This window comes from Apteryx mantelli, chromosome 2 (genome assembly GCF_036417845.1).
Source record: "Apteryx mantelli isolate bAptMan1 chromosome 2, bAptMan1.hap1, whole genome shotgun sequence".
NCBI lineage: Eukaryota > Metazoa > Chordata > Aves > Apterygiformes > Apterygidae > Apteryx > Apteryx mantelli.
Window position 1 is genome coordinate 77,416,803 of NC_089979.1, and position 19,657 is coordinate 77,436,459.

At 44.8% G+C, this 19,657-nt stretch overlaps 2 protein-coding genes across 8 annotated transcripts in view; one reads left to right on the forward strand and one right to left on the reverse strand.

Moving 5' to 3' along the window:
• Positions 1–4,558, forward strand: part of SLC66A2 (solute carrier family 66 member 2) — a 73,856-nt gene extending 69,298 nt beyond the window's left edge. For all 5 annotated transcript variants that reach the window (XM_013940899.2, XM_067290937.1, XM_067290940.1 and 2 more), the window contains one exon: positions 1,369–4,558. In XM_013940899.2, the coding sequence (XP_013796353.1) occupies positions 1,369–1,576 (208 nt within the window). In that variant the 3' untranslated portion in view covers positions 1,577–4,558. The remainder of the gene's footprint in view (positions 1–1,368) is intronic.
• A 4,586-nt stretch (positions 4,559–9,144) lies between these two features.
• The window catches only part of KCNG2 (potassium voltage-gated channel modifier subfamily G member 2), a 59,649-nt gene continuing 49,136 nt past the window's right edge, over positions 9,145–19,657 (reverse strand). For all 3 annotated transcript variants that reach the window (XM_067290942.1, XM_067290944.1, XM_067290943.1), the window contains exon 3: positions 9,145–11,154. In XM_067290942.1, coding sequence (XP_067147043.1) covers positions 10,339–11,154 — 816 coding nt within the window. In that variant the 3' untranslated portion in view covers positions 9,145–10,338. The remainder of the gene's footprint in view (positions 11,155–19,657) is intronic.

Consider the following 19,657-nt stretch of genomic DNA (forward strand, 5'->3'; position numbering starts at 1 on the left):
TATTTATTTACATTTTCAGAATGACCTTGGACCTGGAATGATTCCTCCCTCAGTTCGATGTCCTTGCTTGCACTTCCACACAAACAGTCTCTTTGGCAGGTCATGTGGCATGAGTTACAAAAAAAGGCTTATGTTTCTGTGATGTGATGGGTCGGTACAAACTGACACTCTTGGCTGCTTTTCCTATATGGGGAGAGTGTGGACTGCAGGTTTTGGCTTGCACTAGCATTGTGTAATTGTGTTCAAAATACAGATTGTCCTAGCTGTAGAATACTTGAGAAATGAACATTAAGTCCTACCCTACTGCATGTGCATGACTGCATTTGATGAACTGGAATCAGTGCTGGCTGGCAAGGCGTAAGTGTTCATAATTATGACAAATCATGTGCAATGCTTATGCTGTGAACTACAAAGCTTCTGTCCGCTACCGCTTATCCAGCTGCTTAAAAAGCTCTCCAGTTAAAGTACACGAAACTCAGAAACAGCCTTCAGGAACTTGTTCTTCACATTTCATTGAAGACACTGAAGAAAACTGGTTTGTGCAAAGTTTGAAGAACTTGCTTCTATTCCCCAGGATTTCTGCTGATGTAGGAGGGGAGGAGCTGGATTGCAGGACAGGGGATGGCTCAGTGAGACAGCAAGATGAAAGCAAAGATGGTTATTAAAAGGAAGTCTGGGCATTGCTCTTGATCTGTGCCCTTGATAAAAATCCTTAGTTATGTTCAGTCTTCCAATAAATAGCTGCAGACATGTCATTTCCCCCTCTTTCTATATTACTGGACAATTTGTGTCTTCTGGGTTTTTTGGTTTTGTTTCTTCTGTAATAAGAAATGGTTTCTTTTATCTGTCAGAAGGTTTGTGTTTGTTTCAATAAATGCTAAAAAAAAAAAAGTGTGCATGCATGAGAGAGCGTGTGCATGTGATACTTCGCTTTGCATGAGCACAAAGTCACGTGCTCAAGAAATAACTACTGAAGTGAATTGATTTTAGGTTTGCAGCATGTTACTTTGTTTCACAGTCAGCGTTGTCAGCATGTGGCAGTCACATTCACAGAACACTGCTGGGGTGAACATCCGAGCTGGGGATCTCTGGATGCTGGATACCTTCACAGCCATGGGCGTTTGGAGCAGTAATTGCTGAGCTGAGAGCGCTGCAGGCCGTGGGGCAGAGACACTGATGCTGCCTTCCCGGTGCAGCGCTGCGTGTCTTGGCTGGGCGAGCTGCGTACCCTGCGGAGAGCAGTTTCAGCCCACTGTTCAGTATAAACCGTTGCTGATGCAGACAGACACTGCATCCTCCATCACGGCTGATCTCACAGTCCAAGTCCTTCCCTTCGGTTACATTTTCCCCTTCTTTTCTGTCTTTTAGTGTCAAGATGGTGCTGATGTGGACCAGTGGGGACACCTTCAAGACTGTTTACTTTATCCTGAATCAGGCCCCTTTCCAGTTCTCCATCTGCGGACTTCTCCAGGTTTTTGTGGACATTGCTATCCTGCTGCAGGTTTACTTGTACAGTTCCTACCCTCAGAAGCCCATGTCCCACCCTGTGCACCCTGCCAGCGCCAAGGCCCTGTGAGGTGCTCGGCTGGACGGGCCGCAGGTCAGCAGTGCTGCAGAGTCACCTGTGGCAGCTCCTCTTCCATTTGTAAATACTCCTGCGTTGCCGAGTTGAAAGCAGAAATGAGAATAAGGATTGGAAATCAGGCTACAATTCCAGTTCTGGAGGTTTTGGTTTAAATAACTTGCTCTCTCTGTTTTCCGGCTTTGCTGTACAGACCGGGTTCCTGGTGGGGGGAGGGGCACTTTATTTTTGCATATGTACCTACGAGCCTTATCAATTCACATATGTTTGTATATTTAATCACAAGGGCTGGATGTTTTGTGTTTTTAATGCTATTTAAAAATGTTACACCACAGAAATTATAGGATATTTTGCCTGAAACTTTTACCTATTTATATAATATAAAGTCTGTACATTGGCAGGAAGTTTGTGGCATATGTTAGCATTCAGTATCACCACGATGTAGGAAGAAGAGCGAATGCAGGAGTTCTCTTTTTTTCTTTAAGAAGGCTGTCTGGTGAGCAGAGAAAGTGAGGGAGGGAGGGAGGCCCTGCAAAGAGGGGGACGATGGAAATGAATCAATCCCAGGCAGTATAAAGCATCAGTGCGCTAAAGAGCAGAAGGTAGGTGTTCACCCCCGCTGCGGGATCAGTGTGGCAGGTGAACACATCACGGTGATGTAGGGGGTCTGAGTATGGGTGATGCTGTAGCCAAAACTAAAACAGACACAGATAGTCCACGCGTTCAGCCAAAAGGAGAAGCGAACAGGAGACTGCGGGAGGGGCTCTTGGATAGTGTTGCTTTGAAATGGGGGGTTTGGGAATAGCCCACCCTGCGCTCAGGGTGCAACTCTGATCCTGCAGCGGTGCACAGGACAGAGCTGGGCTGTAGCATGCCCATTGCAAACCAAGGGGCCAGTAGATGTGTGTTGCCAGTATTGCCAGGTGAGTATTTCTAGATGACAGTTGAGAGCCACAAAAATGGAAGCAACCCTACTTTCATTGCCTCAGAGGGGGGAATGAAAAAGGTTGAGATGGAGAAAAGATCATATGCTATAGAGTAGGACCAGCATCTAACAACTTGATTTGTTGAAGCTGAGGTTCACGCTCATCTTGTTTAATGCCAAATAAGCCCAGTTTATGTTTTGGGGCATCTCTTGCATTGACCCAACAGGGATGGAGTATGCGTTTTCCTTTTTCTGCTGCTTAAGATCTTCCAGACTCTTAAATGAACAGTCTGTAGTTGGACCGAGAGACTGAAAAGGCTAAAAGAGCAGAGAGTTTATTAATAAATATAAATGTTGTCTATAATGGATACTTGCCAGCGTTAGGTCACTGCGCCCTTTCTGAGAAGTGTGTGTGTCTAGAGGCTGCAGGTGGTGAGCAGCCCACAGGGGGCTGTGACCAAGGCCCTGGGCTCCTGCCAGCTGCCATAATGAAACTCCCTTGGTTGGTAGGAGACAGCTACAGCAAGATGCTTAGTCCCAGGAATGGTTACGCCTGCCCTGCTGTCTTCTGTGCGAGACTCGCTTGCTACTGCCAGATGAATCCTGTGTGACCACAGACAAGGTGTTAGAGCTGGGAGAGAGTTTTGAGAACCATTTTTTCCCTCCAAGAATAGCGCAAGAGTTCATGCTTTCTTAAGTACGGCAGCAAGTCTGAGGTTTAACAGCTTCAGTGTGTAAATTAGGTACTTTCCCTATCCTGTTTTATTTGGGAATCTCATGGTCCGAGTCTGGACTGTCTTCACTGGTGGCAAAGTGTCCTCTGCAGGGGAAGCCGCAGCAGGCTGTGGCAGCATGCTTGTGTGGGCACGTCTGCCCTGAGATAGGGAAGATGGGGCTGGCCCTCTGCTGCTTTACAGACCCTCACCCCTCTTGCTCCCCGGTCGGCCCTGAGCTGACATGGGGGCTCCCCCCACACGTGCGATTTGGTTTTGGAGCTGATGTGCTGGGGGCAGAGGGCTGAGGAGACTCGAAGGTGCTGGCTGAGCTGCCCTTTGTGGGGGGGCGCTGCTGGGGTGGAGGAAGGGGCGTCCCTGGGCAGTCACAGCCCCGATGCAGAGCCCAAGAGAGATGCTCGCTGTGTGCGAGGGCCAGGCACGGTGGGCTTGGGCTAGATGCTGGCTCTGTGCTTTTGGTTTGATACCATACTCTTTTAGGCCTGAAGTGACCTTACAAAGATGATGTACCCAGCATGGCAAGCTATGAATGTTTTATTCCTCTCTTTTCTCCAATGTTCTGGTTGTGTTATAAGAACATCTGGGCTTTTGTCTTTTTTAATTGAAAATGTACTTAACAACTGGCCTTGCTGGTATGCTGCTTTGATGAGGATTGTATTTCTACTGTATGCAGATGAACATTTTCTTGTGTGTTTTAATGGTCTGAAGTTTTTTCCTTTTTTTCTTTTTAATAACTTGTAATGATAAGATTTTTGTATATGGTGGTCTTTTTCTAACATTCTATGAAACGGGGATATAAGAAATAAATAGCTGTTAAGAAATATGCTTCTGTATGTTATAGTTTATCCTGCGAGTGCACGCACTTGGTCACCTCTTTGGCTTTGAACTACAGGTATTACTGAGGAGAAAACTGTTGTTTTTTCCACTTGGGACTCTTCACTGTGCAGATTCTTAAGTCTGTTACCAGTACCAAAACCTGAAAGCTCTGCAAATGAGCCTCATTCATACCAGAAATGCAAATGCTGGAAGAGAAGCCAGTGAACTAATGTCTAAAATCATTTTCTGCATATGGCATTCAGCAAGGTTGGACACTTGGCCAGGAACTCTTGAACCTCATCTGATAAGATACTTTAGAGACAAAATGTTACAGAACTTCATTTTTGTTTTTTGCCAGGAAATATCTGTATCAATGATCACCTCAGAGAATTAAGAAATCAATTACTTTAAATACATCTCTTTGAATGTATGGCACATTTCATGGAGTTTATTTTCTGTCAGTTGCAGTGATTTTTTTAACAATAAAAATAATCTGTTATATATAAATCGTAGCATTGCTTTGTTTTGTTCAGACCTAAGATACTTGTTTCTTAACTCTTACAGCTCATCTGATCCAGAACATTGTAGAAATAATTAGGATGCTTCCTTTCTCATGCTGAGTGGGTAAGCACAAAGTGTAAGTTGTCCTGAGGTCATGATGCAAGACAGAATCTGGATTTCTTGTTTCTATCCCCAGCTCTACCATACTTTCTGGGGTGAACTTATCCTCCAGGTTACTTAACCCTTTTATGCTTGTGTTGCTCGCAGTATAAAAAGAAATTACTAAAAGATTATTATGTAGCTTTTTAAAAAAAAACAACCATGCAAATTGTGTAAGGAGGTCACATTAGGAAAAGTACAAACGATGAGACGCAACTGAGGGACGTGCTTTTTCTCAGTGTCCACAAGGAAGATGAGGAATCTGGATGCGTCATTTCACGACTGGCCATGTGTGCAAGAGGAGCAGACCAATTCAGGACGCGAGCCAAGCCAAGAAAGCTGGGCTCAGCCTCACGAGTGGCGTGCGGCTGCCCCTGGGCACGGCGTGGGACAGCCAGCAGCTGCTTGGCTGTTTCCGCTGCTTTGGGGGGTTCGCTGTTGCTGCTTTCAGTGCCTGGGGAGCTGGAGAAGGGAGTGGGTGAGGGGAGAGGCTCAGGCACAGGAGCAGGGGATTTGGGAAGGGAGGAGGAGAGGTGGGAGCGACCGAACTCGCACAAGTAAGGGGCTGATGGGAGAGACTCCTAGAGTGGAGGCAGGGAAGACTGAGACCCGGGAGGGCAGAGGGAGGAAACGCAGTGGAGCCTGGAGGCCAGCAGGAGGGAAATAGGAGGGTGTGGGAGTAAAGCATAAAACTGCCTGCTCTGTTATGGTTTATGTGCTGTAGAGACAGCGGGGGGCACTGGGCCAGGCAGTTCCCATGACAGATGAGACTATACGTGCCCATCGCTCATAGTGGTTGCACTGTCTACCTCAAATACTACCAGTGTTACCAGCTGCTGCTCTGGCTCTCACTGAGGGGAAGCTCATGGTGAGACTGATCCTAATTGAAAAAACTGGGAGCCTCTTCAGTAAAGGAGCTCTCCTGGCTGCATGTTGAGGCTGCACCAGCCTAGCACAGAGATGAGCAGCAGGACCGTTGTCCCATGGGCTGGTGCAGCGCTGGCTGTGCTGGCCCTGGAGACAGGGGCGCTGCTCTCCCTTGGCCCCTGTAGGGAAGGCCAGTGCCCTGAGCTGCAGCTCCACAGAGCAAAGCTCAGGCAGAAATGCCATTCTTGTGTGTTTGGGTGTATGTATCTACACATGCAGTTAGAAGCAATTAAAAACATATTTTAAGACAAAAGGCAAAGCTCAGATTCTGCTCTTTTAGTTTGCATGGGGTTATAAAACAAAATTTGGCCCAGTGATGCTGTTTTTTTAAATTTGTGATCCTTAGCTTAGTCTTGAGCACCAAGAAGGCTTCAAGGACCTGACTGACAGCTTTGACTTTGTTGGTGACTTTCTCTAACAGAAAGAAGACATTAGTGTGAAACTCAACAATATGCTAATAAATAAACATACTGCCTGAATGCATGTGACATCAGCAGCAAATACAAGAAATGGATTAGAACAAAATGTGAGGCACAGTCAGAAACCTGGAGCAGATTTCTCTGTACCCAGGCTCATAAAGCAGCCAGATCCCAAGTGGACATCAGCATCTGGAAATGCCCCAACAGAAGATGCAGACTGATGACCTCCGGCCCTCTCTCCTGCTTGGTCTGCGTCCCAGTTTTCTTGTATTTGATTTGTGTAGGTGCTGGTGTACCTGTGCTGCAGAAAGGAAGGGTTTTGTTTAGCCTCAGATGGGCCAGCAGAACCACTCTGGATTTCTCTGCCCATTGTCCTCTTTATCCGCATCTTTTCTCTCCTGCTCCAACTCTTCATACTTTCTTTTAAGGCTGTATCTAGTAAGAGGCAAGTCCTGCAGGAGCTAAGGAGATAATTTAATCCCTGTGAAGCATCTGCTGTGGGGCTGCCATAGACCATGCTTCTGGCCCTGATAGTGTAAAACTTGGCATGTATGCAGAAGCGGTGTAGTGTTTACTGTAGTTATAGAAATGCCCTTAAATCATTCGTATGCAGTGTCAAAACAAACAAAAAAACCCCTCAAACACACATAACAAAACTAACATTTCTCCAGCTGCTGATCAAAAGTAATAAACATCATTCATAACAACAACTTTGCTGGGTAAAACTCATTCTCCTCTGGGTATCTTTTATGTCTAGCAATTTGTGCATCAGAACTTTACACAGCTTCCAAAAATAATTTTTTTAAAAGGTTCCTGGTTTAATTTGTTTCCTCATCTGTCATCTCAATAGATGAAGTGAAACTTTATTAAAAACCCGACCTTGACTAACAGCATAACGAGTGGGTTTTGTCAGTTTATTAAAATTCTGTGCATGCTGGAATTAATTATGTGCCTTTTGAAAATATAAAGGACTCACTACTGTAGGACAATAGCAACTTGATGGAGCACAGCAGTAATACAGTGTGCCATCATTTTGTTTTTCTACACAGCTGTTGAGCTGCAGTTAGCTGTCTCCATGCAGTTTTTTCACATTGTAGGGCCAGAAGAGGTGTTCATTAATGGTTATTCGCTAGCATTGTGAGCATGAAACTTTTCTTTCTGCAGGGAAGACAACTACAACACGTCTCTTTAAAGAATACACTAATGCTGCTGGTCATTCATGGGCCTTGCCATCTTGATGAGCTGCATGCTGCCCGCTCAGTGCAAACTAACCATTGATGGCTGCATGATCACCGTGTTCATCGCAGAGATGTAGCTCTGAATAGCACATGGTGTTCAGGAAACACAAAATACCTACTACGAAAAGCTTTCACTTTTGGGTTCACCTGGTGACTCTGCTGGGTGTTCCCACCTTAAGTCTGGGTACCAGCACGCCACCATAAACCACACTGCTCCCTCTTGTCGCCCGGCCATGCCTTGCCCACACACACTGCTCACTTGACTGATTTTAGTGGGCCACAAAGCTGCACCTCGATGCCAAACTTTAAAATGCCTTAATGCAACAAATGCCTGTGTCAGGGTTTTCTTCTTTTCTTTTTTTTTTTTTAGGAAAAAAAAAAAAAAGAATTAAAATCTGTCATGAATCACAGCAATGCAATACTGGTACTGATTTGCCAGGAGACTGAGTCAGCCTGGGCAGCAGCCACCACAGCTTGGCCCTCCTCACCTGGCACAAGGAGATTAGCTCACTGGGGCGGCAGGTTATGAACAGTGGGCAGGACCCCGAAATGGATGTATTCGCTGGCCTTGTAATTCAGTGCAAGTGGTGCTTCGGAGCCCTAGGTGCAGTGTGCAGGGCCTTGTCTTCTGCTCCCTTCCTCTTGCACAGCACTGGGGTGTGGCGTGTTACACATGTGCTGCTCCTAGGTGTGTAACAAGAGTGTGTCTGGCCCAGGGACCACAGGGTACAGCTCTGGGCTGCCTGGCGCCGCTGCTCTCTCCTATAGCACCCTCTGCTAGGGCAGCGAGCGGAACCATACCAGGGCTCCAGCACCAGCGGCCACAAGGTCCTGAGGCCCAAATGGTGTTATCCAGCCCTGGCAGTGAGCCTGGCATAGCCCCGCACCTCCTTGCCTCTCTGCCAGCCCTGGAAAAGGGCACGTGATGGGCATTTCTGCAGTGGTTGCCGTCGGAAGGGCAGGCAGAAGGCCCTCTCCTCCCTGCAAAGCCAAGCAGCAGAGCATGGCTCTGGCTGTCCCAAGCAAAGGCTGCTATGCAGCCAGTGTGGCCTTTGCAGGGTAGCAAAAGGGTGTGTGCGCACGTGTGTGTGTGTCCCCTGTTTGGCCTGAGAGGCCGCAAGTCCAAGTGGGACAATGAGGTGCTGTGTGTCCACTTCCACTATGGTGCCAGCTCAGCCACGCTGCTAACTCAAACAGGTGCTGCCTGCTAGGCCACACTGCGGGGCTCACCACTGCCGCTTCATACAGGCCTGAGAGGGCCAGTGGCACTGGCCCCTGGCTGGTCTGCAGGAACGAGTGGCTTTACAGCAGCGAGGACTAACACCAGCTCCCCCGCCCCCTACCCAAATCCCAAGCAGCTCCAGAGGTAACCATGTAGCAACAAAGCTTCCAGGTTTTGCCAAAATAAAGCATAACATTTTATTTTCCCTTGTGCTGTTCCTATGAGGAATGGCTTAATATGAGAGTTTGCTAGTGTAGTGTTGGTGTTATAACATATGCCGAAGGGAAAAAAATAAACAAACAAACCCCAAACCTTTGCCTGCCCCCCTTCAAGGCATCCGCTTTTGTTCCGTTCCTGACAGTGGGAGAGTGAGAAGAGCCACACTGCATGGTTGTTCCTACAGCTCGTCTAATACAAACGGCAGCACAGGGCAATGAGGTGGGTGCGTGCCGTTTCCTTCTTTCCCTGAATCGCATCCCACTTCTAGGAATACTTAAAGATGAACACAACACACTGCCTTAAACCAGCCACACAGCTCTTCCAAGGAGGAACAACATAAGGTAGAGGGCTGGAGAGCTCACAGGATTTGCATCAGTATAAAAACAAACATACAATGCTACCATATGATTTGTTTTCCCTTTAAATTGACATCATAAACGTTTAGATATGAGAACTAGGAGGGACAGCCAGAACAATAATCTTAATCTTTAGATGACAGGATTATCTTTTTCTAAGTAGGAAAAAAAAGAAGATTATTCCCTAACGTAGGACACAGCTGCTACGCTGCAGCTTGGGCCAGAGCCCACTGAAGGATTTTCATGGACTTCAATGGGTTTGGACTGTTCCCGTTTGCATGGGACTGCAGTCACTGCAACCACCACTGCGGAGGATGAGTATGCAGAGTTGAGAGTCACTGCTGTCCTAACATCATCTTCCCCCTCTTGGACTGTGTCTATTTGAGGTTTAGGCATCTGTTAAATACATTTTTTTTTTTATATGTGAGAGATGGAAAGAATGAAAAGAAAGTGGAGAAATGTTGTGATTTGTAAAGATACTTGTTATATTCAACTGTGAACAAAGGAAAAAAAATAAAACAAGTTAACATTCGGTACCATAGTTAGGAAGCTTGTCTATGTATATTTCTGTCATGGGCTAAGATACAAAGCTTACTGTGGTAAATATGCGTATTTGCTAAATAATACATATGGAGCTAGCGCACAAGTCAGAACTGCCCAGGCTGTGGTGCCTGGTTTATGAAAAAAAGAGGAAAACAAGTCCCTATTGAAAAGAAAGGAATAGGGATATTTCTGCCCTGCTGCTGCACCCCTCCCCTCCACGGTGCCCCTCAACTTGTCTGAGGTTTGTGTTCCTTGCCAGAGCTGCCGAGACAAATTCCCAGTGCTGGGGGTCCGTGAGCTGGGCACCCCTCATGTGGCACACTAGACACCGAGCGGCACCGAGCGGCAAGAAGGTGACACACTCACTGCGCTGCCAAACGGCACCAGCTCGACCGCGCTGTGCTTCAAGTTATATTCCCCTGGCTGGACATTTTCAACAGTGGCTCCTTGCGGGTTGCCAAAAATAGTTGCTCAATAGAAAAGAAATGCCCTACGAATAGCGATGGAGCAGAGCTGTACATGATGGAGTTTCTAGGGACACTTTTGAGTGGGTCCTTATGATCGAAAGTTGCTCATTAAGGGCAAACTCTTGGGTCTGCCCCTAACTTACACAGTTCAGGAGGCTCTTCTCGCAGAACTGAAAACCCCTCTTGTCTGCTGCTTCTTGCGCTGCTGTTTCAAGTCTTCAGCTGTTCAGTCAACAACTTTTCTTGGCTTCTTGGTTCACTGCTGACCAAACCTCCTCCACAGCAGCATCTGGAGGGGATGAGACACTGAGTCCCTGCGAGCTGTCACCATCAGGGAGTTTGGTACTCTCTTCTAGCAGGCGCATCTGCCTGCTGGCTGCTTGTTGCTGCAGCTCCTTTAGCTCACTGTAAGAACGGGAAAAGGTATGAAAGATGGAAGTGACTGGGAAAGCCATCAGCAAAATACCGCTCAAGATACTGCTCAGGGCTACCACCTGTCCCGGGATGCTACGAGGCACCATGTCCCCATAGCCGACAGTCGTCATGGAGATCACGGCCCACCAGTAACTGGTGGGGACACTTGTGAATTCTTGCTTGGCTCCCAGTTCGCTCTCAGCCAAGTACACCAGAGGAGAGAAGAGGGCCATGGCCACGCACAGGAAGAGCAGGAGGAGCCCAAACTCCCTGGTGCACCGGCGCACGGTGAGCCCAAGAGTCTGCAGCCCCAGTGAGTGCCGTGCCAGCCTCATCACGTACAGGATGCGCAGAGCCCGCAGGAAGCGCAGCACCAGGCCCACTCGCTCCAAGTACTTGTTGCCAGCTCCCCCGCCAGGCTTGCTGCTGTTTTTGGTGGTGGAGACCATATCCACAACGAGAGAGATATAGAAAGGCAAGATGGCCAGGATGTCGATGATGTTGAGCGGGGTTTTCAGGAAAGCACATTTGTTCTCCGCCTGGATGGAGCGCAGGAGGAACTCAAATGAAAACCAAGCCACGCACACTGTCTCCAGCACAAAGATGTCATAGCACTTCTGCGAACATTCACCCTGGGGAGAAGAGGAGCAGGAGAAACACAAAAGGGGGGGGGGGAAAGATTTAGCCAGAGAGCAAACCAAAGAAAAAGAACATGGCAATTCTTAAGGGGAAGTGCCAAAAGCATGTGAAATCAAGATGAACTGCTAGCCACGAAGTAAAGCCATTGCTATGAAGAGCAGTTGGAACAGACGATTAAAAACTGGAGCAACCAGCTACCTCAGGCTACAGCCTGACAGGTTAACAACACCCAAGGGTATCCCAAGGTGGCCAGGAATTTGGTGTGATGGTATCAGCGGCCATCCAGAGAGCCCACTGCTGAACAGCCAAGGGCTCACTCCTAATTTCTAACTGAGTCTTTAATAACCTTTAGAAAGGATTACTACATGATTCACAGATTTTAACAAATGTGTCTTTCCTCCCTCCCTTCCTGATCAATAATAAATTGCTTAAAAATGGCTCATAAACACTTACAGCATTTTATGTGCAGTGCTTGGGCTCATCTATAATCTGTTATTCACAGAGTGTAGAACATTTTTTAAACGGTAGCCAGCATTTATTAACATGCTAACGCTCTAATCAAAAGACTATATAAAGCATTGATAAAATTAGTTTTTTTATGAAAGAAAAAGTACAATGAGAATGGAGAGTGGGGCAGGAGAGACAAGTATTTTTAATTATTTAACCTATAATAAGTAATTATCACAATACCCTCCCCAAGCTTCCTGAGACAGAAAAGTGTTTTAAAAAGTGCTTTTCCCTGTAAGTTCACTTGGTGGAAAATAAACAGAAGTCTCTGGTTCTTTAGTTACAAAACTTGTAAACAAGCTAACCTCGGAGCATTTGAACAGCAATAAATAATAATGGTGATGATTGTTCTTTGATTGTTAATTCAAAAGCAGAAATATGGTGGCAATTCTCTGCTACATCACTGTTAGTGATACCAGCTGAATAATAATCAGCTTCTCTAAATAAATAGATTTTGATGCAGACAATTATAGGGCTAGCGCTGTTTTCTCTGTAAATGTAATTTAAAAGCGTTAATGCTTTGGTGGCTATGAGTGGAAGGGAAGTGTGTATTTACTTGGTGAACCAGTTTGACTCTGAACAGTCTATGAAAACTCTTGTAACTGTGTAGGAGTCCATCCACAGTCATGGGGTGTGTAACTCTCACTGAACACAACAGGTATTAGGTACCTCTGTAACAAACACCTAGTTCTGCTCGCCTATAATAAATTACAGCAATAAAATCTCATTAAAGAATGGCAAGGCTGTGTAAAGCCGGTCCTCATCTCACCACCGGACAATCTGAGAATCTGGCACATACATAAACAGCTCTGCCCACACGCTTGCCACATGCATCTCTCACTAGGCAGAGCTGAGGACATGTTTTACTGCGCAGTGCCACATTGTAACTTTATCCCTCTCTAGGTGTTTACAGACAGTTTTCTCCCTGTTGTGAGAAAACAGCAAACTAGTTGATGGCATTTTTGCTTTGTTCATGGACTAGAATGTTCCCCCAAATGTGGGGAAGTGACTGGATACATGTTTCAAGGGCTGCTGCATTGCTGGCAGCATGAGCAGTATCATCACATACATGTGTGTGTGTGTGTGTGTATACACACACATACACACACACACACACACACTTATATATGGATATGGATATGTGTGTGTATATATACAAAGCCTTGTGTTATTATTTAACATGTTAACCAAAATGCTGAGACAGTCTTCCCCATTTCATGCTTAAGGAGAAATTGAGACAAGGACTAAAGACATGTCAATAGGAAAAAAAATGTAAAAAAGGGATCTTCAGAGCCTGTGTTTATGGCCCTTGTATTCAACACTATGAAAGACTGTAGGGCCATGTATTTAGAGATTTTTTTTCCCATGTTCAACTGGTATATGATATATCTTTCACTGCTGCTCAAGGGGACAATGTTGAAACAGAGGCAGGGAAAAATTACTTGTCCCATTGAAATTGCTGCCAAGGCCTTAAGCATATTGCAGGGAGGGGAGAAGGAGAGGGAATCTTGTTTTAGTAGTGCAGTAACTCAGATAGATAGCCTGTCTTTAACTTCCTCTCTAATTTTGATAGGTGTGAAGACCAGAAGGAGCTCAATTTATATTTGCCTTACTAAACTAATTTGGTCACAGATAAGTAGTTCTACCACAAATTTAACTGATGGGGCAAAATATATTGTTTTTAGGGGCTCCTCTCATATCACATCATGATTAAGAAGTGAGGCTCTTCCATCATATAAAGAACCATGATGTTTTCATATCACCACAGCACAAACCTGGTGCTGGGGGCTGGAGCCAAAGCTCCCAAAGTCAGTGGAAAGCCTCTGCTGATAACTTCTTCTCACCTACCACCCAAGAAACCAGCCAGGAGACTGCTGCTGCCCTCAAGCCCTGCCATCCTCGAGCCCTGCGCCTGGGCGTCTCATATCAGGCTGGACCAGAGGGCAGTGGCTGTGGGTGATTCGCAGCTCCTGATATGAGCCTTGCCCAAGGATCAAGCTGAGACTTGCTGAAGGCAGCTCACAGGAGAATAACTATGAATAGAGCAAAGCAGCAGCAATGGCAAGAAGGAAAAAGCCCAATGTGCAAACTTCCTTTCTGTGAAAGGTACATCACTACCTGGAATACCACATATTAAGACTAAAATATAGCTTGCCTTAAGAGACCTATCTGGCAGGAAGCTTCTTGATTCTGTTGTGCCTGGTGTAGGTAGTGTGTATATAATGTTCACTGCCATTAATAGATTAAGGAACACCGGTGAAGCCCATGGAGAACATAGCCTTGGAACAGACTTACAAAGATATTAAGGTGTTTCATAGTTAATTTGGCACCTAACTGCCCTGGTGCTCTCCATTTGGTGCAATAGGGAAGGAAACTGCTCAAAGTCATTCTGTATATGGGCCCCGGTGTGGGGGCAAATAGGCCTGAAAATTTTTCTTCATTGATGGGCTATCAGTGGGGGTAACTTCCACAGGAAACTATCTGACCGTTTACACAGCAACAAGCTTTTCCTACAGATTCACCAGCCTATAGCTTTGCTAGTTATGTTTCCAATCTTCCTGCAGACCTACATCAAAAATGCAGGCACAGGAGCAGTCCCGCAAGCTTCATTCAGCTGAGCGGGAGCAGCTTCGCTGTATCTGAAGGTTGAGGCATCCAACACCGCAGAATCAAGCCAGCATCTCTGAACTGCTCTTTGCCAGCACCATAATAAAGAGATGAAATGTGCTCCCTCCAGGGCTGATGGTGGGCTCTGGTTTTTCTCCACTCTCTCCACTTTCCACTGTTGACAGCTAACATTGTGAATGCTGAAATGTTTACTTTCAGAAGAGTGGAGCGGTAATGCTCTGTTACACAGAGTTCATTTTAATGGGCTGAAACGATCCTCTCTTTTAGCTAATGCATAATTATCTTAGCAAAGTGCTAGTCTTTCTCAATATTGTTATTAACCTATTGCAATCTGAACAAGACAGGCTCTGTCCAAAGGCTGTTCTGAGAACAAGAGGGTCTGAACAAGCTTTTAGAAAACAGACTTGTGTGTCGATTAACCAGCCAGAGGCCATTTTTTTCATTAATTGAATCTCTTTCTGCTCCCTGGACCATGTTTCAGTAGCAGCTAGGTATGACCTATTATAATCCCAACATGAAATCACAAACAGGAACAGAAAAAATGTGTTTTATGCTCTTTGCACTTTGCTTCTCTTAGCTGCAGCTGCTTTTGTTTGAAAGCTTTTTTTCCCCTTGATTTGATATAGTCATTCCAAAAAAAAAAAAAAAGGCAAATTTTTTCTCTTTCTAAAACTTTCAGCTGTGTATTCTGGAGTCCAACCGGATGTTATAACTCTGCTTAGGGTTTTGGGTTTTTTTTCCATTTAAGAAAAAAAAACAAACAAAAAAGCACATGCATACACTGATGGGGGGGGGGGAACAACCAAGAATTAATCAGCCATTGGAATAAAAGAAAAACAAGTGCGAACAGAATGGAATAGCATCCTGCCCAAAACAGATCTGTACCAAATCTAGATATTCTCCAAAATGATCAAGTTGCACCAACTCACGGCCATAAACATGTACATTAACAACTAGTTACTGATTTTCACTTTTCCTAAGTAGAATAGCTAGCTCTAATACTAACTAACCAGGTTTCTTAATCCTGTAGTCTGGTAAATTTGTACGATTCCATGTTCACATCTGCACTGCCAACTAAAGGTAGATGAAAATGGGCCACTGACAAGCTTCTTTTAGTTTTGATAAACAATTATTTGATTTTTTTTTTTAGAGCACTGAACAAAAGACACTATGAATGGCAATCACAAAGGCACCCTCTACTTCACCTTTCTAATATTGAAAGACTAATGCTCTTTTTGCTTATCTGTATATAACCATGTCATTATATAAACAATGTCTTAGGCTTTTGATTACAAAAAGCAGTGGTATAATAACAAATATAAGGAGACTGCTGTTCTTTAGAATATGTATGCATATATTTGTGTGTGCATGTCTGTTTCTTTCAAATACCAAGCAGATTTTTTTCTCCTGTGCAGAAATTACTCGCATATGGGAAAATAACTGAACTTACACAGCATATTGGGGCCATATACTAATGTCAACTCAGGACACAGAAAAAGAAAAGAAGGAAAGTTTCAGTGAGTGATCCTATCCAGCCAAATTAAAGTGAGTGTCTTTTGCTAGGATTTATAGATATTTGCTGTCAAAAAGCCAACTGCAGTAACTTTCTTGTGGAGAAACATTTTCTTTGCCAAAGGAACTACTGAGAAAATTACAAAAAGAAACGCTGGTGTCACTGAAGTTCAAATCTAACTGTATTCATTGCTCTATATGGTCCATCTAAAAATTGCAAGCATCTTTCAGAAATGTTTTGGTTTGGCTTGCAGGGTTGCTTTCACTGGTACTTCCCTGTACTGCACCTCAGAAAAATCCCAGACCTTGTTGCATGATTTCTTGACCCTTACTTCGGCCTCTTTGGCCTCCTGAGAAGAAATTCTGATTTTTCTCTAGATTCTTGCAGGCTTTGACACCATCTCCCCCCTCTGGTATTAGAAGCTGTCAAAGAGCCAGATCACCTCTGACCACCACAGGTCCTGTGTCACTCTGCACACTTTTTTGTATGGTCAGCAGCTCCCCAGCACTTTCAAGGAAGAAGCTGCAAAGTCTCAGTGCCTCCCACTTCACTCCTATAGAGAAGGATTTCCCTTCATATACTAGCACTGTCAAACAGGTTAAGAATATTTAAAAACATGAGAGTCATTCCATAAAAAAAATCTTACATAAGTTTTAAAATCATGGCATTTTTAAAAAGGTATTTTGGCTCTCTTTCACTTGCCTTTTGCTGACTTGAGCCTTTTGGGTCATGTTTTTCAAGTGTTCCCCTGCGCACATGGGATCAAACCCAGCCTGTTCCTTTGGGTCAAGTCAGCCCCCAAACGCACACCCAGAATTAGATACTGTAGGTGGGATGTAGCTTTCTACACCATAAATGTTGAGCCTTGAGACCTGTTTAACTGCTACCTTTCCTTGCAAATGTCTCAGACCTCTCAACAGCTGCATGCTGACTGCATAGTTTGGGCATATACATCTGGATTGTGGAGAAAGAGAGACACAGAAGATTTGACCAGCTACCAGATGTGTTTGACCAGTTGTAGGGATACTAAGCCTCTCCTCCATTTCCCTGCCTCCTTCACTTACTATCCCTGCCACACAGCAGATATATTCTTCATAGTCCATTGGCCTGCTTCTTTTAGCCCCATGATGCTGCCATGCCCAGTAGAGTGGCTGGGAAGAATGAAAAACAGGTAAATAGTACTACACATGCCCCAAAATGCCCTCTCATAAATACCTTCTCCTCAACCAGCTTTCCTCGCACCTGCACCCCTGTTACCACCCATTTCTCCAAAAGCAACAATACTTGTTAGAGGGAAAAGTAACATTATCTGGCTCTGCTTTATGGAAAGCAACCAAAACCTGAAAACTGCAAGCAGCAAGAAACATATAAAGAATAAAACAGACCATAAATACGCACAGAACAGACGTAATTGCAGGAACACCATCCATTTCCCTGTTCTTAAGGTGCCTGTCAGGAACAAAATAGTACCTCACCCCAAGACACGTGTGTGTTTGGGGCAGGGGATATTTAAAACATCTAACATTTTAAAACTCTTCAGACTCTGTGACTGCAGCCGGGAACAACTCAAGGGAACAGTATGTACTCCAGCAGTCAGCTGCTACTATCTCCCAGCCTGATCATACCGCACAACAAGGGAGAGGGGCTATACTATAGCTTAAGGAGCAATGATATACCGTGGGTACATTTTCTTAGAGGACATTTCTTAAGGTTCTGTTGCATTCTCACTGCTTAGGGACCTCCCCATTGGGCTAGTATTCCCTTCACTTTGTATTTTTTGGTTTTCTAGTGTTTGTAGCCTATTTCACTATAGTGAGTATACACAGCTTCTCAGGAGCTTCAGTTTTCAGCCTTGAAACAAGCCATGACATCAGTTCATTAAGTTCTTGGCTAGCAAATACACACGTGCACACGCACTCACACACATACACACAAAACAACTGACAGTTGTATTTGGAGTCTGCTGTCTGCTAGGTCCCAATATACAAGTGAAGGATTCGATTTGTTCAAGAACCATTCATGTTCAAGAAGGATGATTCAAAACAGAACAAGTGGGGAGAGTAATCTAAGGCTACTTGGCTGATTAGTGGAATGGAAAACCCATCTTGAAAGAGACAATTAATTAAATGCATTTGGCTTGTTTAGCATAATGAGGGCAGAGAAGGGATACAATTGCTGTCTGTAAATACATCAAGGAGATGAAGAGAAGCACTCTTAATGGCACAGTCAAATGTCCTCATTCAGGTTTCTCTCTGGACCTGCTGAAAGCACTGCTATCTCCATCTACTCATTGGATAGCTACAGTCCCCAGCTCAACCCACAAAATGGGACATATGATCACTCCTTAATCCTCTTCAGTGCAACATCAAAAAGGAAAGCTCAAACTACCCTCACTGGCTGTTTATGCTACTACAGCTGACTTTGTCCAGGAGTGGCTGAGAAGCTGCTGCACAGATACCACCAGCTAAGTTACAGGTCTCAGACAGCAAGATAGGAGTGGGGAGGAGAGGGATGTAACACTTTAAGTTTGTACCAGCTGTTTGCAAAGAGACCATATGACTAATCTCAGGGACTTTGTTGTCAGGAGAAGAAATAGCTACAGACTAGCTTTTTGGAAGCTGCACATCCAAAGACAAATAAGGTTCCAAAATAGCCCTCCTGTAGGAACAGGAAAGACCAGAGACCTTTTAAGATGAAGCTTCTCAGTTTCTGAAAATGACTGCATGATGTGGTCACCCATGATAACATGGGGCTGCACTCACTGACTTCAGAGGCCCCCTCCAAATCCTACGTTCCTATAACTTTCCAAGTTTCAAAGGAAATTATGTGCCTGGGCTAAAGATGCTGGAGCTAGGCCTCAGGGAATCTGGGATCCCTTCCTGGCTTGTCCACAGTTTTCTTCTGTGTATGTGAGTAAGATACTCATAGGCAGGCTATTAGTGATATTTAGATACCTACAAACTACCTGTGCAAGAATAGGTTTACTGTCCTTTGTTAGAACAACTCTTCTGAGTCAAAATACTGGTTAGCTGTATTTGGGGTCTACTCAGGGAGCTTTGACCATTTTACAATCTCTCAGTGCCATCTGGACATTGTTTAAAGTCAAAGAATTACATACGAAGACACAGACCCATGAGAACAAGATGTTATATTTGAAACTCATGAACTTTCATGGAATTTGAGGCAGGATTTCACAGGCCACAGCCCATATGGCTTTCATTTTAGCAGCCTTGTTCTGCAGCAGACACCCCCCACCCTTGGGTGGGAAGCACCCCAGGGTGACACATGGTCCAGAAGGGTACATGGCTTCCACACAGCCCGCCACACATGGACCATGCAGGACCTGCATACCCTGATGTCTGGTGGCTGCTCAGGGCAAAGGACTTGCTTATCAGTGTTACTGCTACCATTAGCAGCAGTAATACGGAAAAGAATGATGATTTCAATGAGCGGTGGCGTCCTCCAAAGAATAGCTTCACTTTAGAAACATTGACGTTCTTAGTATTTCTGAATAAAAGGCATCCTGGAATTTTCTATTTCCAGAATGCTTTTCTTGGGTTTGGTCTGTTTTTTCACTAAAATTGAAAGTTAAAAAGAATGAATAATTAAACACCAGAAGTCTCCTTGCTGACATCCCCTCCCCTAAATTTCGTATGGACTATAAATCTTCCTTCTCAGCCCATTCTCTTTTCTAGCTCTGATCAAGGCATCAGAGCCCCTGAGGCTTGGAAAATACAATAATTTTTTTTAATCCATCCTATGTAAACCTAAGTAAATGCTTGGTCCTGAGCTTTTATGTGAAGAAGCTCAGTTACCTTGCAAATTAGCTCATCACCTGATTTACAGAG